Consider the following 20,535-nt stretch of genomic DNA (forward strand, 5'->3'; position numbering starts at 1 on the left):
ACTGGGGAGGATGGGTGGGAAGGGAGGGATAAGGGGGAAAAGGGGGCATTATGATTAGCACACATAATGCAGGTGGGGAGGACACAGGGAAGGTAGTATAACACAGAGAAAGCAAGTAATGATTCTATAGCATCTTAGTACGCTGATGGACAGTGACTGCAATGGGGTATGTGGTGGGGATTTGATAGTAGGGGAGTCTAGTAACCATAATGTTGCTCATGTAATTGTACATTAATGATATCAAAAAAAAAAAAAGAGAGAATGTTGGGCACACAGGAGTTGCTTAACAAATAGTTGTTAAGTTAAAAAAAACAACACCATTTCTGGTAAGTGCATTAAAGTGAAGTTCAATAAAACAAGATATGCCTATACCTGGAAACAATGGGCTCATACCTGCTAGGAGGCAGCTGCAAAGGACCGAGGATGAGCTGTAGGTTGTGTAGAGGGAGGAGGTCTGGGAAGCAGAGGAGGCCAGGGAGGGAGGAACCCTGAGGAGGTGGAGGCCTGGGAGGGAGAGGCCTGGGATGGGAAATGGAAGGAGGTGGCAGAGCTCTCTGAGGGGTTCATCCTCCAGGACAGACCCCATAGGGAGGGAAGAGCCATGCTGGAGTGAGCTTGGGCTGGAGCTTGGTGTAGGAGTCACCTGAGAATCTGAGCCTCAGGAATAGATGTAGGTGACTCAACAGGTGTGTAAGGCACAGAACAAGGTCACACAGTAACTGTGACACAGGAAAAATCTGTGAAAGAGTCAAGGGGAAAGGTCAGAGTTGGAGAAAGGAAAGAGCAAAGCCAAGGCCATGAGGGAAGCTCTGGAAGCAGGAGGCAGTGGACGGCTGTGCCTGAAGTTGCGTCTTGGAGGGAGCCCTCATCTGTGGCTGGTGAAGCCAGGGCCAAGGTGGCACAGGTACTAAGAGAGGTCCTGGCAGGAGGCACAGCACGGCAAATTGTTCTCTTCCAAAGTAGTCTGTTTTTGTAATTTTGGATGACCTGACTTTTCTCCCCATTAGGTACTGTCTTGCTGAGAGACATTTCTGAGGTGAGCATTTGTCCATAGCACACTACAGGAACAAAGAGCTCTGTTGGCTGGTATGGAACACCTCCTGCTAGCTGAATCATGCACTGGAGTTCAGTTGATTTGCTTTTGGTCTGACATACAAATATGGCACATTCCTGAGGGTATGTGCCTGCCGTTTTACTGAGTTATGAAGTTCAGCTCAACAGATATGCTAGGAAAGGATCCTAGAACATTGGCTTCCCTCGGAACAAACAAAACACATGCACATTTTTTCTTAAATGTCCACACTTACGCATATGTGGATAAAGGCCTTGCTGTGACAATGGTGATAGTGATGAGAGGGCAGGACTTCAGTGTGTGAGGGAAGTCACAAAGGATGGCTTTATTCTTCATTCATTCACTCATCTGTTTCTCAGGAGGGGTTCTTAAGTGCTCCAAGGTTTAGAGAGGAGGAGTGAGAAGTGAGGTAGTTTATGCCTGAGAGCCCTTGTCAGTTTTTTCAGTCAGATGAGGACGCTTAGCTTCCTTAAGGTCACAGAGCACCAGGTGATGTGGAATGAGCAAAAGAGGCAGTGCCAGTCCTGGCTTTGCTGACACTAGTAAGCCAGGTGCCCTGACAAACTAGTGAACATCTGTAAATGAGAACTGGGAACTGTGAGAACCAACCAGGGTATGTAGGCTCATGATGCCATCACAAGTACCCCTGTCAGATGCCAGGCACTGAACTTTTCATTCGCTTCTCACAGCCCCATCCTGCTTTTGCAAATGAGGACATTTGAGTATGGAGATATATCTATCTCCAAACATATAACATTCTGAATATTGCAGTATAGTGGTCGATGAAAATATATAAATTTCCTTGTCCATGTTTTCTGAACAAGCTATACAAGTGCATTTTTAGCACTAGTGATGGAAGTATCAAATGCCTGAGGGTTTTCACTTTTACACTGCTGCTTTGTCGTTCACCCAGAAGTCAGAGGGCAGTACTGCCTCTGAGAGGGGCAGAGACAGTAAAAGATGGTAAAAGTACAAAAGCGAGCAAGGCTTTGCAGATAGAGGCTGCCCAGCCACTTCCTCAGCCTCCTGGAGAAATTCAAGCCGAGGCTGCAAGGTATTTTAGTAAAGTAGGGCATTTTGCAAGCATTTCATACGCTCCCGGACGGGGAGAGCGGCTCCTTCCCTGCAGGGTGAGAAAGCGGATACCCAGACCGGCGGGCCCCCAGGGCGCGGTCGGGCAACCTTGGGGGTCAGCGCGACCTTGAAGCCCGAGCTCGCCTCAGTTGCCCCCCTCTGCGCAATGGGGGCAGCGCCCTGGCGCTTGTCACGCGCCCCTCGGCCTCCCCTGCCCGCCCTGAGCCGCGGCCCTGTCGAGCCTTGTCCCGGCCCCGGTCCCAGCCCCTGTCCCCATAGTCGTCCCCTTTCCCGGCCCGGGAACCCCGCCCTGCCCGGCCTTGTCTGCAGCTCCACGCCGCTACGCCGCGACGGTGTCCGCGGGCGGGAACCCGCCTGCGCCACCAGTGCGCACGCGCGCACCGTCCGTCCCGTCCCGTGTCGTCCCCGACCATAGGCCAGCCGTACCGTCACTACCACCTGCTCACGGACACGATTGGCTAGAGTGAGGCGCGCGACAGGCCATGGGCGGCGCCAGACAGGCTATAAAATGGGAGGCGGCGGGGCTCGTGCCGCTTTGCAGACCCCGCCGCTCGGGAGCCGTCTGTGCTGCGCAGCCATGGTCAACCCCACCATCTTCTTCGACATCGCCGTCGACGGCGAGCCCCTGGGCCGTGTCTCCTTCGAGGTGGGCGGGCGGCGCCCTGCGGGGCTTGGGCGGCCGGGGCCGGGGACGCGGGCGCCTCGCCTAGGAGTGCGGGCGGTGCGGCGCCATTTTCTGCGCGGGGCCATTTTGGGAGACCGGGGGCGCGGACAAAGCGGTTGGCGGGGGAGGGGCGGCCGCGCCCTTCCGGCGCGCACGTGCTCGGCCGTTACCGGGCCGCTGGGGGCTCCAGGGCCGCGCGCCGGACAGGCAAGGGCATTCCTACCGCCTGGGAGCCGCGGAACGGGGTGTCGGCCCGGTCCCGGGAGAGCTGCTCTCGTGCGGGCTGGCATTCCTCCGTGCGGCGTGCTGCGTCCCAAACCGTCGGCTGGGGTTCGGGAGCGTCCATGCAAGGGTGGCGCAGTCCAGGCCTGCGGGCAGCCCTTGCGGAAGGGCTCGCGTGGACGCTGAAGCTCCTGTAGTCAGCGCTTCGCTGCGCGGGAAGGTGCGGAGGGAGCAGGGGTCCCGCGCGCCGAGGGCCGTGGCCTGTTCGTTCTCGGCGATTTGTCCTTGATCGGGCGGGGGCGGCCTGGTGGGCATTACTGAGCATTTCGTCCTTAGGCTGCAGCTAAGGTGGGGGAGGTGCTGCTTACTCAGAAGCCAGACACGTGCCAGTGGAGAGGCGATGTCTTCTCGTAGCCTCGCGCCAAGTCATGACTGGCTCTGTGTTTTTGACGTGTCTTTGGGGCTCGTGTTGCTAAACCCATCCCTACAGAGGCAGTTGTTATCTGGGATTCAGTGTAATTACAGAAGAAACAATCTTTTCTAGTGAGAAAATGAATAATTGCACCCCCTAAAAGAGGTGGCTTACTAGACAACAAAATATGTAAGCAGAGATTTATTAACTGTCATTTCTCTTACAGTTGTTTGCAGACAAAGTCCCAAAGACAGCAGGTTAGTCTTGCCCCTCATATGTTTAATTAAAGATACTACAGTTTTAACGGGCGTGTGTGTATGTACATATTTCTTTTTTCCCAACAGAAAACTTTCGTGCTCTGAGCACTGGGGAGAAAGGATTTGGTTATAAAGGCTCCTGCTTTCACAGAATTATTCCAGGATTTATGTGTCAGGTATGAAATTAGTTCTGATTTGGGTGGTACTGGTTGGGGTTGAGCCAATATTTTCAGGATTGCCTATGTGAGCTGTTAATTCCACCACTGTGGTTCCTCCTAACCGGTCTAGTCAGTTTAGATTTGAGCTTTAAAGTTTGAACCTTACAGGCTTGGCATATTTTCTGATTATGTTATCAGAAGTGACAGGTTCCTCTCGTTCCACAGGGTGGTGACTTTACGCGCCATAATGGCACTGGTGGCAAGTCCATTTATGGGGAGAAATTTGATGATGAGAATTTCATCCTGAAGCACACGGGTCCTGGCATCTTGTCCATGGCAAACGCGGGGCCTAACACAAACGGTTCCCAGTTCTTCATCTGCACTGCCAAGACTGAGTGGTAAGGCAGAGCTGCACAGCCAGGCGTTGTTTGCTTTCCTGCTGTCCCACCTGGGTACCCAGAAGGGCATGAATATGGAAAGCAAGATACTGAAAGGGGAGCAGGGCCCTTTTCTGGCTTGGCCAGTTAGGTGGACTGTCGGTCTGATTTGGATAGGGGTCCATTCTGAGCTTAAAATTCTTGACAGTTGGAGAATCTATGTCACCTTTGTGAGACTGTCATGGTAATTATGGTGTTGCCATGTCTTTACAATAGGGTAAAATAATGTTTCTGTTCTGTCAGCATCCACTACTGAAGGCTTGAGGAGCCTCCCTTCCGCGTTCTGCCGGGTGTGCTGTTTCGGCTTGTCACCCCAAACGTGTGCAGCACAGGCTGCTGATCTGCGTCTGGTCACTAGTGACTGTTCTCTGTTTCCAGGTTGGATGGCAAGCATGTGGTCTTTGGCAAGGTGAAAGAGGGCATGAATATTGTGGAAGCCATGGAACGCTTTGGGTCCAGGAATGGGAAGACTAGCAAGAAGATCACCATTGCTGACTGTGGACAGATCTAACACATCTGACTTGGGCTTTATCTTAACCACCAGACCATTCCTTCTGTAGCCAGGAGAGCACCCCCTCACCCTATCTGCTCGGAATATCCTGTATTTTTGCTCTCGCTACAGTCCTGGGTTCCATATTTTCCTTATCCCTTTCCAAGTCTAGCTGGAATGCAGAGTTAAGTTTATGATTGTGAAATAAAAACCAAACAGTTGTCCGTCTGGGTTAGGGTGTTGATGGAGGTTTCACTTTAAGCAGCAATAGGTGATTCTGAAGACAGCACTTACTATGTTTGCATAATTCAACAAAATACTTTTGCTTCCCTGACCCAGGAACTCTAAATATCACTGGTGTAGGAACCCCAGTGTAAGCTGAGTGGGGTACTAAAGAGGTGTAGAGGGCAAAACAAGCTGGAGCTTCAAGATTGGGACCAGTTGGGCTTGTGTTTCTGTAAGGGTGGCAGGGAATCCCACTTGGCACTTAAAGAGGTGTCTGTCAGAATTGCAATAAACTAAAAACCATGGTGTACTTCAATATCTGAGTGGCGCTGCTTGCCAGAATGTTGGGTCTTAACAGAGGTCTCTGAGCCATGTTTCTGGTTCTTATCAAGCTGTTTTGAAAATATGACAGTTAAAAGGTTTTATAATAAGGCTCAATTACATGAGATTCTTCACAAAGTTAAGTTGGGAGGGCAGCAGACAGGCTGTACTCTCTCCAAAAGGGCATCTAGCTTGGCTTTAGCCCAGATGAGTGACTGGGTGCCTCCTTGCAAGGGAGCTTTCCAAGGTCAATGTGAGGTCTTTCTGGCCTGGTCCAAAAGATGGGAGTTACACTGGAATCCTATGCAGTGAGGTGTGTGTTGTGGGTGACCTGTCAGGACAATGTAGAGAAGCAGCCAAGAACCATTCACTGCACACTTGTTTGTCTTCAACAACCACTTGTGTCCTTATGTAGTTGATGTATGACTGCCTGTCCTGTAGCACTTGACAGGCTACTGGCTCGTTTTGTACTCAGTGCTGGGCTTCCCTGGCTGTTTTAGTCTCCATGTCTTCATGTTCTCTTGAGTGACAGGGCAGGTGGTGTCCATGGAGGACAGTGCCCAGGCAGGGGTAGATGTCTTCTGCCAATGTATTTACTTGCTCCCACTGACCACACGCCCTGGATTGCTTTTATTTTCCGGACAAGTATCACCACTGCATTTTCCTGGATGTTAGGGAAGGATGGTTGTCAGGAGAGGTTGCTGCCCTGCAGGTTTTACGAGGGGAGGTGGGCCAGATGCCAAAAGCTGGGAACCTGCTAGATAATGGTGTTTGTGCAGTACGATGGCCTAACTGAAGAGTGACCCAGGTGAAGAGGTTCAGGGGAAGGGCTTGCCAATGCTTCACCTACCAGCTGCCACAGTGACGGGCTTTCCTCACCAACCTGGCAGCTGGATTCATGGCAGCATGTGTTACTCAAGGCAGAATCCAGCAAGACTGGAGTCAGTCTTAATCTAGGCATAGAAAAGATGTCCCTTTGCTTTGGCTCTGTAAGTCACCAGGTCCAGCCCATGCTCAAGGGGAGGGCACCAAGGCATGCATGCCACAAGCACCCAAGATTTGTCGTGTGGAACTGGGAGTAGAAGCACCACCACCCTCCTGTAAGTCTTCCACATTGCCTATGCTCTCAGGAGGTAACCATGACCAGCTGTGTTCATCAGTTTCTACCATGTATGTGTGTCTGAAAACATACTATGTTTAGTTTTGAGAAGGCAAGAAGCATGCCCAGACCTAGCTGCAGAGAGGGCAAATGGCTGCGGGATTACGAAGGCCCCTGGGAGAAGGCAAGATGGACAGTATAGCCAAGCATCCCTGAGGGCACAGGTCAGTGATGGGCCCCAGAAGGTTGGGTTCACCCAGTGCCTTAATGGCCTGGGAAGATGAGCAAATCCACAGACAGGGGCATCCGGTTCATACTGGGATTTCCCCACTGTCCTAGAGGAGGTTTTCAAAATCAGTTCTGTTAAGATACAGCTTATGTACAAGTAGAAAGCCCTTTATGATGCCCTCTACCCACTCCCACCTCTGAGATCTAACCTGGGTTCCCCTGCTGCATTTGGTTGGTAGGTGTCTTTAGGCCCTTTTAATCTAGAACAGTCTTTTCCACTTTTTTTAACCTACTGTAAGTTACCTTAAAAACTTCATTGAGATGGTATTTTATACACCATACAATTCACCCTTTGAGTACCATTATTCTTAGAGAAGAGCCACTCATGCTTCCATCCCCGGCAACTACAAGTCTGCCTTCTGTCTCTAGATTTCCCCTCGCTGGGCATTTCCTACAAGTTGAATTCTGTACTATGTGAGGTTTGGCTTTTTTTTAAATTTCATTGACTCTTGACTCTTAAAATAGTCTGGGGTTCTGGAGCTACCCAGTGTCTCCTCTTCAGGCCACATGCTGGTTTCTCAGGCTCTTGTGTTTATTTTGTGTAAACTTGAAATAAAGCTGAGAAGCTTGACTGGACTCAAGTTCACCATTTGTAACAAGACTGTAGGTGATGCTGTGTGCACTTAATCCTGCCTATCAGGTGGCAGGCTACTTCAGGCTTCACAGTGAGGTGGGGCTGCTTTCCCACTGCCCCCCTGGGGAGGCACTTTGTCCTCTTTTCTGGTGAGTAGGTAACCGTGGGGTGATACTTTGCTGTATGGGAAGAGCCTGTTCCTAGATCTTTTCTCTGATTGTTTTAGCATCAATTAATGATCTTTGCCTGAATCAGTTATTGTGTAGTTGCAAAAAGTAATCCTCCCTCCTTCCCTTGTCTGGTCACTGCACTCATGGACGTTTGTTGAGTGTGTTTCAAACAATTACACTCATGATATTTGATACTTAAGTCATCCCAAATCCGACTTGTACAGGCACCTTTATACTGACCTCTGTCTTTTTGACATGATTTTTCCTCTTCATTATTGCAGTTTTAACTGGGTTAAAACCTTATATAGATACTCATAATCTCTGAGTTTGTGTCCACTTTTCATAAGCTGTTCTGCTTGGTTCATGTGAAGTACAGGTACTTAAAAGAGACAGACCTACCTGGTTTTCCATTTCTGTGTCTTGTACCCAATTTCATTTACTCTATTCCCCCTCCCCAACCGGTCCCCTGTTCTCCAGCTGCACTGTTTTGTAGCAAATTTCAGACGTATCATATCCACAAATACTTATACATAGTTTGTCTCTAAAAGATATGAGCTCACACTTTTAATATGACCAAAATACTATTTGCATCTAAAGATGATTCCTTAACATAGCTATCCAGCCACTCAAATTTTGTGAACTGTCTCATGGTTCCCCCCCTCCACCCACAAGTTGTTTTATTTGAATTTGGATCCAAATAAGAGATATATACATACCTACAGGAACTCTGAGCAGAGTGCAGGAGGCACTGTGGGCTCGGAGCTGTGCCTCATCCCAGTGTGGGGTGGGGCTCAGCCCAGTGTCGATGGTCCAGGTGGTGGAAATGAAGTAGAACCTTTGCTTTAATGTCAGTATTACTTTTTAAATGCACAAAGAAATGAGACTGGTTATTTTTATGACATTGAACACTGCAGTATTACCTATTTCTAGCCCATGTTTAGGTTTTCCATGCCTTGTTTGAATCTGGCTCTGTATGAATGCGGTTGTAGGGAGTTAATGCAAATAAGCAGCATTTAAAAGCTGGACTCTGTAAATGGCCCTCACAGGGGACTAGTTAACCAAACTACAGTAACTTAGGTTACAGCTGGCCCTTCAGATCCAGTGCCCCCTCTACCAGCCTGAACTCATACCTGTAACTTTCTGATTACTTTCAAAAATCAGTAGTGTCCTAACTGAACAAAAAAAGAGAAAGGAAAGGAAATCACTGATAACGAAGTGATGCATTTCACTCTTAAGTGCTTGGGTCCAAAAGACCACTCATGAGGATCACAGTGAGGGGTTGGGGGCACCCTGTTAACCACACACGAGCTCAGAGGTGGACTCTGGCCATCTCCAGAATCGTGGGCAACATCATGATTTTCAGAAACGATGCATAACTCATGGCAAAGTCCATGCTTCCTGCCAATTATACGGCAGTTGCAGACGTGGAGAATGCAGGAAGTTGAATTCGTTAATGACCAAGCCCAAACTCTTTGTGAACTGGAGTTCTAGACAGATAACTGTACAGGAGCTTTTCATGCGCACGAGTGTTTGAGCAGACAATTGGAGTCCATGGTCAGTCTCGCATGGCAAGATGTCCAGCACTGCCCAGCTACTGTCAGGCTCACGGATTTCCAAAAGTGCTTCCTGCTGAAAGTCACTGACATAAGATAGGGGGTAGCTGTTAAAAGAACAAGCTGTTAAAAAGAACAAGGTACACATCTCTAAAATAGCCTCAGATAGTCTTTATACAGAAAAGAAAATTCAGAGCATACCACACACCACAGCTTTGTAGAAAGTGGAACTAACATGTTTTCATGCGTGTTTGTGCCTCAGCGTCGAGAAGAAAGGACCTGTTTCTATTGCATGACCCTTTACCTTTATGGCACATTAAAAATATCAAAAACGACCTAAAGTGAATCAGTATTTGGCTCACTTCAAATGCTTAATACAAAGGTGGTGCTTAAAGTTAGACTTTTGTGCTCCTTATTACTTTCACTCAAAATCAGGCAGTTTTCTGAAATGAGCTAGAAATTCTGATGATATCCTTAAAATGAGACATTTGTCATCCATTTAGCTTCTTGTTCGCGCTAGATAACCTTTCAATCAGACGCGATCTGTCTGTAGAGGGTGACAGTCAGGCAGCGCTCTCCTGACAGTTGGGCTCCCGTGGTGAATTGAAACAACTTCGATACATATATATCTTACTACTTTGAAGAGAGTCTCCGATTTGGCCGCTGAGTTCATGTGAGGCCACGTTTCCTTGTGTCCAGGGCGCCTTTCATAATGCAGAGCCCTGTGAGCTTCCAGTTCCTTCCTCCACCCACTTCTTTTACAGCTGCTTCTACAACACATTTCCTTAAAAAAGAACATGTGTCTACTCTTTTCTAACCTACTTTTCTTAGAAATGTGTTTTCCTGCATTTGCTTCTTAATAGATTTGCATAATTGTTAACTGGATTACATAAAGTAGTTATGACTCGCATAAGCAGACCTGGGAGGAAACGTGTTGATCCGTAGTAAACACATGAGGGAGCAGAATGGTGCTCATGAACTAGGTACAAGTTTAACTGACAGCCCTGGAAAGAAGCCTATTTTACACCTGTATGTACAACTGAAACCATGAAGCGACACACCAAACGCACTGCTCCGTGAGATTTTCTGTTCTGTGTCCTAAAGAACAACCCTGGTGGCAGCCCTATGGCCTGTAGCGAGGGACCCCTATCTGGCTCCGCGTCCTTTGGGCCATCAGCAGCTGTGTCACACGTAAATGGGAAGTGGCCACTGAGCTTTATCAATCTGCCTGAAATTTGCCATGAAAAACATAACTATTTCCTGAGCTTCAGTATGTCTCCGGAAATACTTTAGGGAAATGGTAACCGTTGTACATCCCAAAGTATAAACACTTGGGGTTTCCTGAAACATCTACAATGACAAAATTTACAGGTTGATCCCTCTCCCTGCTGTGCTGCCCCAGCCCAGCCCTGGCTCAGGGGCTCGGGCACAGCTTTGGGCCCACAGCAGGGCCCTGGGTGTTGCCTCGCCACCCGCATTCTGCAGACTGGATTTAGAGTCCTTGCTGCCGTTCCGCCGCGGGGACCTCGGGCGTGGTTACGTTCAGCCTGTTGCCTCATCTGAAGAAGGGCTGTAGTTACAGGGCCTCTTCCTTGGACACTGCCTGTTTTCAGTCATTGTTTCTGTGTTGAAAGCACACTTGATAGTGGTCGATTTTTTTCCCTTTCCATGTAGGATACATATTTTTCCCCCCCACCTAAATATTTTATCTGACCTACTAAGCAGTTTGACTCTCAGCAGAGATGTCTTCATGCACAGGTGATGCCGTTCTTGACTCTCTTGAGGGAGGCAAAATCAACCGCTCCCTCTGGTAACAGGCCTGGGTTACAAAGCAGTTAAAGCATCGACATGTGAGGCCTGGAATTGGGATTTGGCTTCCATGTTTTTATCTCAGCACCTCCCAGAGTGCCTGGCACATGGTGGACCTCAGTACTTTTTCCAGGGAGGGAAGAGGGGTGGGGAATGAGAGGAGGGGTAAAGGGGAAGGGAGGATGGATGAAGGGAGGAGGGGGAGGCGCTGGTGAGGAATCTGTGTTGGGGGGCCAGAGAAGAACAGAGCCACGGGAACAGCAGAGGGTGCAGTGGCTGGAGGGAGGAGATGAGGGCTCTGCCTTCATCCCCTGTGCTGCCCTGGCTCTGTCGACTCCTGCTTCCCACTGGAATGCACTGGGTGCCTGCTGCTATCTCCCATGAAGTATCTTAGGCTGCCTTTGGGTTGTGAGATTCTCCATCTTGGGTCCCCAAAGTCACATAGGAGCCAGCACACAGGGTGTTAGGAGGCCCCCTCAACCTCAGCCTACCTGCAGGTTCCCCACCTGTTGTGTGAGGGTAGGGAAATTGTGCCAGCACTGCAAACTATATAAAACAATGCATTTTGACCTCTGAGCAGCCATGTCCTCAGCCTAGTCTCGTCCTCCAGAGTGTCCTTGGGGTAGGGGCAGAACTCTTCAGAGCCCTGCCCCAGCCCCTGCCCCTGTTGACCCTGCAGTGGTCCCGCCTCTATTCACACCCTGATTTCACATGCACATCATGAAACAGATCAAGATGAAGAAGTGATGCACACTCATCAGTCACATGGCTAGCCAGGTTACATACCCAAATCCACTATTTTATGTTCAAGTTCAGAGCTTTGAAAGGAAGGACTACTGTTGCTGGCTGGAAGAGCCCCAGGTGGTGGAGGAAGCAAATGGCCCCAGAAGTGGCTCTCCTGCTCTCTGTCCAGGTGGGCCAGGAGGGTCCTGATAAACAGCTTCAAAGACTGGTACACAGGAGTCCATTTGATCTTTTCTTTCAAAACTTGCTCACCTGGAAGACTTTTTTTGGGGGGTGGGGGTGGGGATAAAAGGGTTTACACCCAGCTTTATTCTCATGGTGGCAAGCCGAGCTGTACAATCACATCCACATCTGGCAAGTCTGCAATCTGTCAGCTGGAAGACTTTTAGATATTGCAATAAAAAAAAGGAGTGAGAACATAGGCAAGCCTATTATCCGTAGTTTGCAACCATGGGATCACAAAATTAAGACTGCCATCCCTATTTTGTCAGCATATCTTTTTTTTTGTGCTGCATATGACTTCTATTAAGTACGAGTGTGTAGTGGCCTTAGCTGTTTACTTCTCTTGTTCTAAGAAAGTGTACTAAATAATTAAAACAATTCTAGATTTTAATTATCATAAAGTCACTTTTATGTGGAGATCCTTTCATACACAATGAAGGCTGAATTTGGTGATTTTGTTGTAAATTGAAGGGAAATTAACTTTCGTATAAAACCATTCTTTGTTCCAACTTCTGATTTCTAATTACATATATATGCAGTATTAGTTAAGCCACTGATTTAAAAATTCTTGACTTGGCCTTTCTTCTAGCTAAGCTCAAATCTCCATCACCTACGAGTATTTGAAATGGACATAGATGATGAATGGGGGCTCGACTAGTCTTCAGATGAAGAGGATGAGGCCAGTAATAAGCCTTGTTATTCTGAGATGTTCATAGCTGCAACATTTCTTTGTATGGCATGGTGCCTCTAGAAGGCTCTAACTCTCAAGTGAGCTTTTTTGTTGTTCAATATTATGCTTTGGAGATTTGCCCATGTTGATAACACAGAACTGTAAGAGGGAGGGGGTGAGGAGAGGGAGTGGGAGGGAGACCTTGCCAGCCTATTTTAATATTATGTGTCCTTATTTGTTAACAAGTATGTTCACAATATTGTTCACAAGTATCTCCCCTTGTAGATAGATAGAACATCTCACCCTGAGAGGGGTCACGGGGCCACTCCTCCAATAAGGGCACAAAGGCAGGAGCTGACCAGGAGGGGATGGGGCAAGAGGGTCAGGGCCTCTGTGAGGTCGTCAGGGGCCCCGTGCAAAGGTGGATAAACGTGAGAGCCCATCTTGGGCTGGGCTGGAGAATCGGGAAGTTTTATTTCCTTCTGCTCTGAAAGGTGTCAGAGTCCAGGAACTGATTGGGGTTTATCCCTGAGCAACTTGTGTGTTTGGAGCGACTGACTCGCCCTCTGGCACCACCATTTTCGGCAGCGCCCTGCCTCCACGGCCCTGATCCCTCGGGCGCAGCGCTCCCTGCTTCGGGACAGGCTTCCTCTGCTGTATCCTCCTCAAGGTCGTCCCCGGGCCTCCCCCGGCAGTGGGTCTCCCGCTGACCAGAACCCAGTCGTCTCTCCGACAACCTCCAGGAAAGGTCCAGTTGTCCAGGCGGCCACCAGGCTGTCTTGGCACCGGGGCCACGCCCTGCCCGCTGGGGGCAGAGGCTGAGGAGCGACCTGTGGGGTTCAGCCTCCAGCGTCTGGGGCTCCCGGGCCAGCTGCACGGCTCGTGTCCGTCTTCAGCCCGGGCGCCCCCACCTCCCGCCACGCATCGGAGCCCTCAGAACTCCGAGGGGTTTCTCTCTGAACCCTTGCGAAAACTTTAGCAGCTTGCTTGTCTTCTGAACACTTACACAAGCCGTAGTAGGTGTCGCCGGAGCGAAGCGTGTGCGGACAATGGGAAGGGCGGTCGCGCCCGGCTGGGGGAGGTCGGGCCCGTGCGGCCGGCCCCGCGAGCCCGCTGTGGGCGCCTCTCCGGGCCGGCAGGCCTAGGGGAGCCGGAAGGCCGCCGACCGCCCCGCCTCGCTCGGCAGCCACCGCTTCTGGCCCGCGGAGGCCGCGCGGCTTGGGCAACGCGGCGGCCGGCCAGGCCCAGCAGAACCGACGCTCTGGGGGCGCGCGGGCCTCAGAAGGACAGCGTGGTGGCCGCCGCCAGACCCGCGCCCGCCCGCAACCTGCGGCCGGCAAGGACTCTGGCACTCAGGCTGGCAGCGCCGCCAGCGGTCGGACATCTCTGGGTCTGAATTTGTCCTCCTGCAGCTTTATTTCCCAGAGTTATTCGGGGAATTGCATGAGATACATCCACTTAGAATTCAGGGAACAATTCTAAGACTTGGAGCTAAATTGATCGAATTCTCAGCTCTGCCCCATTTAGGACAAGTGCCCCTAGGACTGGAATGACCTCCCGTCCTTAGGGGGCTGCCTCCACGGGGAATGGAGAGCGGGTCGGGGTCAGCCCGGTGCCGCCACCCACTTCCTCACAGTTCCTAAGGCGGAAGCGGATCTTCCAGGGTGTGTGCCGCCCAGCTGGCCCCTGCGCAGTATGTATTTAATTCCATTATATAAGTGCAATAAAAGATCAAATCAAGGCCGCATATCCACGGAAATAATCATACCGACTAATGCTCAACCGCTCTGTTTTATTATTGTGCTAGTCTTTTATTTTCTGCGGATAAGCAATACAGTGAAAATTAAAGAAAAACTTAAAGCTGACAAGACAATCAACTGGCTTGCTTTTTGTGTTTGGGGAAAAGACAATTTTACTCAATTTCACTATGTAACCCACTCCTCCAGGTAATGAGTCATCATGAACAAATAGTTTGGGACCCACTGTGGTAGCCTACCGTGACCTTTTCTGTTTGTAAAGAATTATTTCTATTCCATTGGGATGCAGCCGCATGAAGTTGCAAAGGAATACAATTCAAGCAGCAAAATGTTTAACTATGGAAAGAGTTTGGAAAGAACTACAGCTTGTGTTTCTGCAAATGAGCCTGATGTCCTGTTGGCCTTAGCCGGTAACAGTGCTCCTAGCTCCCCAGTTGACCCCAATTTGCAGAGCCAGCTCCTGCAGGTGCTCTCTGGCAGGCGGAAGGGAAGGGAGGTCCTCTTGGTGAAGGAGGGCTGGGCAAGGAGTTCTGGTCAAACTGGACTTCCATGAAGTTTCTGGACTAGACTGGAGGAAACTAGCTCCAGTTCTGCACCCAGTTTCAATGTGTGGGAGTTCTGCCACCACCAAGCAAGTCTGACACTAGCCAGGTGTCTTACAGTTCCACTCTGTTGTGACACTTACCCACCCGGAGACAACGCAGACCCCATGGGTTAAGGGCTCAGGCCCACGAGGCCGTGCCCACTTCAGATGACAACCTCAAGTCCAGGTTGTCACCTGGGCTTCTGACTGATATGCATCAGTGGTTCCCACCATCCCTCCTTGGATTCAATTAATTTGCTAGACCAGCTCACAGAAGTCAGAAAACCACTTTACTCCCTAGATGATCCATTTATTACAAAGGATATGCGTCAAGCCACATGAAAGAGATACACAGGACAAGGTCCCCAACCGAGGAGCTTGGAGGTTTGGGCCCCACCCATGGATATGCCCTGGTATAACAGCCTGGAATCTCCCCAAACCCTGTCCTTTTGGGTTTTTATGGAGACTTCATTACATAGACATGACTGGTTGAATCATTGGCCACTGGTGATCAATTAGTCTCCAGATCCTCTGCCCTCCCTGAGGTCAGGGGTGGGACAGGACTGAGAAGTCCACCCCCATAATCATGGTGTGTTCCTCTGGCCACCAGCCCCATCCTGAGGGGCTTTCCAAAGGTTACCTCATTAACATAAGCCCAGGCCTGGTAGAGCGGGGGCTGGTTATGAATAACAAGGCACCCGTTTCACCTTTATGGCTCAGGAATATCTTCAGGAACTGAGGACAGGAGACCAAATATTTTAACAGAAGATCCTGCCATTGCTCTTATCACTCAGAAATCCCAAGGATTTGGGGAGCTGTGAGCCCGGAACCAGGTACAAAGACCAAAATATACATTTATTATAAATGAGATTTTAGCTGCACAAGTGGCTGTACAATTTCAGTTTACTTACAGACTTAGAATGTTTTTTTTTTTCTAATCTAGAAAAACTTTGGTGTAATTATTAACCAGAGATAATATTCACAGATTCTGATAAAAATTTGACTCCCCAACTAATGTGCCTGTGTCTGCAGGAAAACAGAGCTGTGCAGCTAGGGACTGCCAGTTCTGTGTAGTTGCAGCCATGGCAGTCCTGGGCCTGGTGTCACCTAAAAAGTACAGTAGATCTTTGGCATGCCAAGATTCCTTGGTCTTTGTTTCACTAATTTTCCTGCATCTATTCAAAGGTCCAGGACACACATAGTAATTTACAATTTTCAAGGGGCATCACTTGAATCTTGGATGCTTGCAGCATGAAGACAAGACCAAGTTGGGCCAACTGCAGGTCCCTCCTGTTTTGGAAAGAAAACAGAAAGCAACACAGCTGTTTTCTGGTAGCTGGAATACTTCTGGTTCTCAGCCAGTCTCATGATGCTCTGCACCACAATAGCCCTGCCAGTCTGGGGTAAACAGGCGTTGGGACATTCCTGCAGAGCCTCCTGGGCTCTGATCAATGTCCTGATGGATTCTCACATCACCATCAGGGCTGACTGCTGGCACGGCCCTCACACCATCATGTCCTCTAAGAGGCCAGTCTGGGACCATCTAATCTGCCCACATGAGCCTCCAGCGACAAGGCTCTGATTAAATACTAGGGGATGCAGTGCTTCGGGGCTCTGGGCTCTGCACCTGGGGAGAGCCCTCTCAAGCTGTGTGGGTAAGGAGGTGGTGGAGGCACGGTCACCTCCTCCAGGGGACAGGGGAGGCCATACACACAGGGGCCACCCAGCAAAGCATGCCTGCCTCCAGAGCTGGTAGGCCCAGCTCTCCTGGAGAATGGCAAGGCCCACCTCCTGCTCCCCACTGTGATAGATCACCACTCCCGACCTGTCAGGAGGCTTGAAGCCTGCCAGCCTTGTGTGTATTCCTGTTTGTTTTCATTTGCTGCTGTAGCAAATCACTGCAAACTCGGTGGCTTTAAACAACAGTTCATGTAGGCAGAAGTCTACCGAGGCACTGTGGACCTTAAGTTCAGGGTGTCTGTGGGTAAATCATGTGCCAGCCGGGCTGCAGTTCTCATTTGTGCCTCCAGGGTCCCTTCTAGGATCCCTGGCTGTTGACAGAATTTATCTCCTCACTGCTTCTGTTTTTAAGGGCCACATGACTACATGGGATGCACCAAGATAATATCCCTATTTTAGAAACCTGAGTTACACCTGTTAAGTCCCTTTTGCCATGCATTGTAACCTATTCTCAGGCAGACATCAGGGGATGGAAGGTCCAAAGGACATGGAGGCCAGAATTCTGCCTCTTAGGAGCTCGTGTATTTACAGACCACCAAGCAAAATGCCCCTCCCCTCAAACATGCTCTGCATACTCTGCTAGGCGTCCAACCTGTTACAGCACTTAGACCAGGTCACCCCAGCATGAATTAACTCTATGTTGTATATTATGAGGTTAGGTAACTGGTAGGTTGTGGGGTGTGGTGGTCTTCAGCTTTGACACGTTTCAGGTTTTCTCATTCACTTGGGTCTTCCTTTTAAGATAAAGACACAAGTGGGTTCTGAGTACCCCCTTCCACACCCATGTCCTCACCTGTTCCAGGGTCAGGACATCCCCTCAAAAGGCCACATGAACAGAACCTGTGTGGAAGGTGCTCTGAAATTACTTTTAATCAAAGGTCCGCCTAAGCAGATCAGGAATCTTACTTAAAATCCAGCCATGTATTGGGAAGTGAATGTCCTCATTCAGCATGTTCAGTCCTTGATTTGACTTAGCACATGTCCCAGGGGGTCTTGTTTCACTAGCTCATCGAAACCTCTCACTCATCTAATATGACATGAGCTGGGTTAAGGTCAGAGAATAAAAACAGCAGGCAAATACGGATCATCTCATAGATGAATAATTATGTGATAAATAGAGTAAAACATTAACTGCAGAATCTAGAAACATTAACTGGAGGTATAAGAATTAAAAAAATAATTATTAACTCTTCTTTATAAGCCATTTTCATAATAAAATGTCAAAAAAGAATGATTGTACTGATAGGGAAATATTTACAAGGACAGCAGTTTAGTCCAGGTGGCTCCCTTCTCTTCTCTAGTTAGCAAAGACAGCAGAAATTCCCATCTCCCCCCACCCGCCCCTTCACTCCTCTCTCTGACAGGCACTCACTCCCTAAACTCCCTCCCCCTTGCCTGCTCGCTCGCTGTGCACGTAGGAATGTTACAGATACAGAAGAAGAAAGATACACATTGCTTCTTTTGCCTTTGGGGCTCAGACCTTGGGAGATTAATCCCCTCTAAGCCCGCTTGTGTGAAATAAAGCCTCAACACTCCAAGACCTCCAAATGCCACTTGGTTCCTCCGTCAGTGACCCAGTCCAGGTTTTTCAGTATTTTCCATAACATTTGGTTCCCTGACTGGGAAACCCAACTGCGCTGGCCCTTTGTTGCCACTGGTTTGGGGCAAATGGTGGGACGGTGAAGGAACGGGAGATCGCAATGGAGAAGGCACGCCCTGCCTGATCCCTTGGCAGTCTCCCGCCCAGTCGACCTGGGCTGGCCCGTCTGGCGGACGCAAGGAGGCTTGGCAGGTGAGGACCTGGTTCTGACGTCGAATCCGGTAAGGTCCTGGGGCCCCTGACCCACCCAGTCCCACCCATTGGGGTGGAAGGGGAGCCTGATCACTTCCTGGAGTCTTCTTAGAAGTCTCACAGGAAGACATTCCCAGCGGGGCATGTTTAAACTCTGGTCTGAGTGTGTGAGTGAGTGTGTAGGGCGGCTGAAGCCATTCAGTCTGCACTGAATCTGTGATTCCACGGTCTGTGCTATGGAATTTGAGTGGGCCCTTTGCCGTATTCGTGGTCAGCTGCCATGACATAAGGTGACTCAGCTTCGGCTGACCGGGCCCAGGACTTAACAGGTGCACCATAGTCAAGGCTGACCAAAGTCACTGAGAGGAGTGTGAACGGACGGATATCTGACTGGTCTCCTCTCTAGTGGAGGCACCCCTCCCTTGTCTGTTGTCATGGCACTGTTACACGAACACATAGGGTCAGGGCATACATAGCAAACCCACAGTTCTTGATACTATGATCAAAAATTTCAGGAAGGGATTTTTCAGAAGACCACAGAGTAAAATTAACTCACAGCAGGTTGAAAACCCTGTGTGAATCTGAATGGCCCACCTTCAGTGTAGGGTGGCCTCCGGAAGGAACCCTAGATGTGTCCCAACAGTCTGCTGAGTCTGGTGGGTCATCACTGGAGATCCAGGTCATCCTGACCAGTTCCCATATATTGACACCTGCTTAGGAGTTGCCCAGACCCTTCCCCCTTGGGTGTGATTCACTTGCAACAGGCACAAGCAGGGTAGGGTCTTAGTCGCCTCAAAAAAGAAGCCTACAAAGAATCAGCAGAAGCCTCAGCCTCTGCAAATTCTTGCTGGTGACCCAGAAGAAGAGCTAATACTGCCCTCACCTTATGTGCCTCCAAGGCCGTCAGCACCCAGACCCCCAGTCCCGGACACCCCGTTGCCATCAGTCTCCCTGCCACCTCCAGAACCAGCAGACCCACTCTCCCCTGGACCAGCAGCCAGACTGCATCCTTGGCTGGGAGCAGGTGCCTTTCAGATGCTGGTGCGAGAGGCATGGGAGCCTGAGAGGCGTGATGAGGACAGGATCACCCAGCCAGGCCGGTCCATGCTTTACTACCAACCCTTCTCCACAACTGACCTCCTCAATTGGAAACACACCCCGTCATACTCAGAGAAGCCACAAACCTTGGTTGATCTAATGGAATCCCTCTTCCAAACTCATCAGCCGACTTGGGAAGACTGCTAACAGCTTCTTTGCATCCTGTTCAACACGGAGGAGAGGAGGTGGATTAAAAAAGGAGCCCGCCAATACCTGGAAGAGCACGCATCAGCCAGGGTCCTTGATTGAGGTACATGGGCTGAAATTGCTGTCCCTGAGGAGCACCCCAAGTGGGACTTCACCATCTCTGAGGGACAGCACCAGATCTGCTGATATCAAGATGCCCTCCTCCAGGGAATCAAAGCTGGGTCCAAAAGACCCATGAACATGACCAAAGTTTCTTCAGTCACTCAACCACCAGGAGAGTCTCCTGGGGACTATTATGAAAGACTGTGTGAAGCTTATTGCATATACACCCCTTTCGACCCTGAGTGACCAGGGAGCCAGCACATGGGAAACACCTAATTTGTAGCCCAAGCTGCTCCAGACATTAGACAAAAGCTCCAAAAACTCAAGGGCTTTGCTGGGATGAATATCACTCAGCTGATTGAAACTGCCAACAAAGCATACACGAACAGGGAAGTTCAAGCTGACAGGGAGGCTGAAAAAAGAATGAAGAGAAAGGCCAGCCTCCTGGCATCTGTCCTAAAAGAGAGATGACCAAAAGGCAGGGAAAAGCTGGCTGCCAAGATGGGGGAAGCCCAGGAACCCCCTAGCCAGGGACCAGGGTGCTTACTGTAGAGAGAAGGGGCATTGGGAGAACGAATGCCCCAACCGAGGCAAAGCCCCAAGGGCCAGTCACTGCAGGGAGGAGCCCATGGGGACAGGCTCCCTGGCCTGGCAGGAGCAGACTCGGCCTGACAAGGACGGGCTCTCTTGCTTGTGGCCCCCATGAGCCCATGGTCAGAATGAAAGTGGGGGGACAACACATGACTTTTATGGTTGACGCAGGGGCAGAACACTGTGGTCACCCTCCCTTAGCCCCTTTCAGTAAAGGACTGCAACTATCCTCGGAGCCACTGG

The 20,535-nt window shown here is 49.9% G+C and overlaps 1 protein-coding gene across 2 annotated transcripts; it reads left to right on the forward strand.

Annotated features, from left to right (window-relative positions):
• Window positions 1–2,672: 2,672 nt before the first annotated feature.
• PPIA (peptidylprolyl isomerase A) lies at window positions 2,673–5,342 on the forward strand. Of its 2 annotated transcripts, XM_036910301.2 has the most exons (5): window positions 2,673–2,813; window positions 3,692–3,722; window positions 3,810–3,898; window positions 4,106–4,278; window positions 4,696–5,342. In XM_036910301.2, exons 1-5 carry the CDS (start codon window positions 2,676–2,678, stop codon window positions 4,826–4,828), a joined length of 564 nt encoding a protein of 187 aa, XP_036766196.1. In that variant the 5' UTR covers window positions 2,673–2,675; the 3' UTR covers window positions 4,829–5,342. The 2 variants fall into 2 exon arrangements, with proteins under 2 accessions (XP_036766196.1, XP_036766197.1); XM_036910302.2 differs by lacking the exon at window positions 3,692–3,722 and having other exon boundaries at window positions 2,706–2,813.
• Window positions 5,343–20,535: the final 15,193 nt, after the last annotated feature.

The sequence above is a fragment of the Manis pentadactyla genome, chromosome 7 (genome assembly GCF_030020395.1).
Source record: "Manis pentadactyla isolate mManPen7 chromosome 7, mManPen7.hap1, whole genome shotgun sequence".
Lineage (NCBI taxonomy): Eukaryota > Metazoa > Chordata > Mammalia > Pholidota > Manidae > Manis > Manis pentadactyla.

Bases quoted from the DNA above. Each gene is read 5' to 3' on its own strand.
- PPIA (XM_036910301.2), top strand. From the start codon at position 2,676: ATGGGAGGCGGCGGGGCTCGTGCCGCTTTGCAGACCCCGCCGCTCGGG. The intron at 2,814-3,691 runs GTGGGCGGGCGG...TTTCTCTTACAG, and splicing joins TGGGCCGTGTCTCCTTCGAG to TTGTTTGCAGACAAAGTCCC. The intron at 4,279-4,695 runs GTAAGGCAGAGC...CTCTGTTTCCAG, and splicing joins TGCACTGCCAAGACTGAGTG to GTTGGATGGCAAGCATGTGG.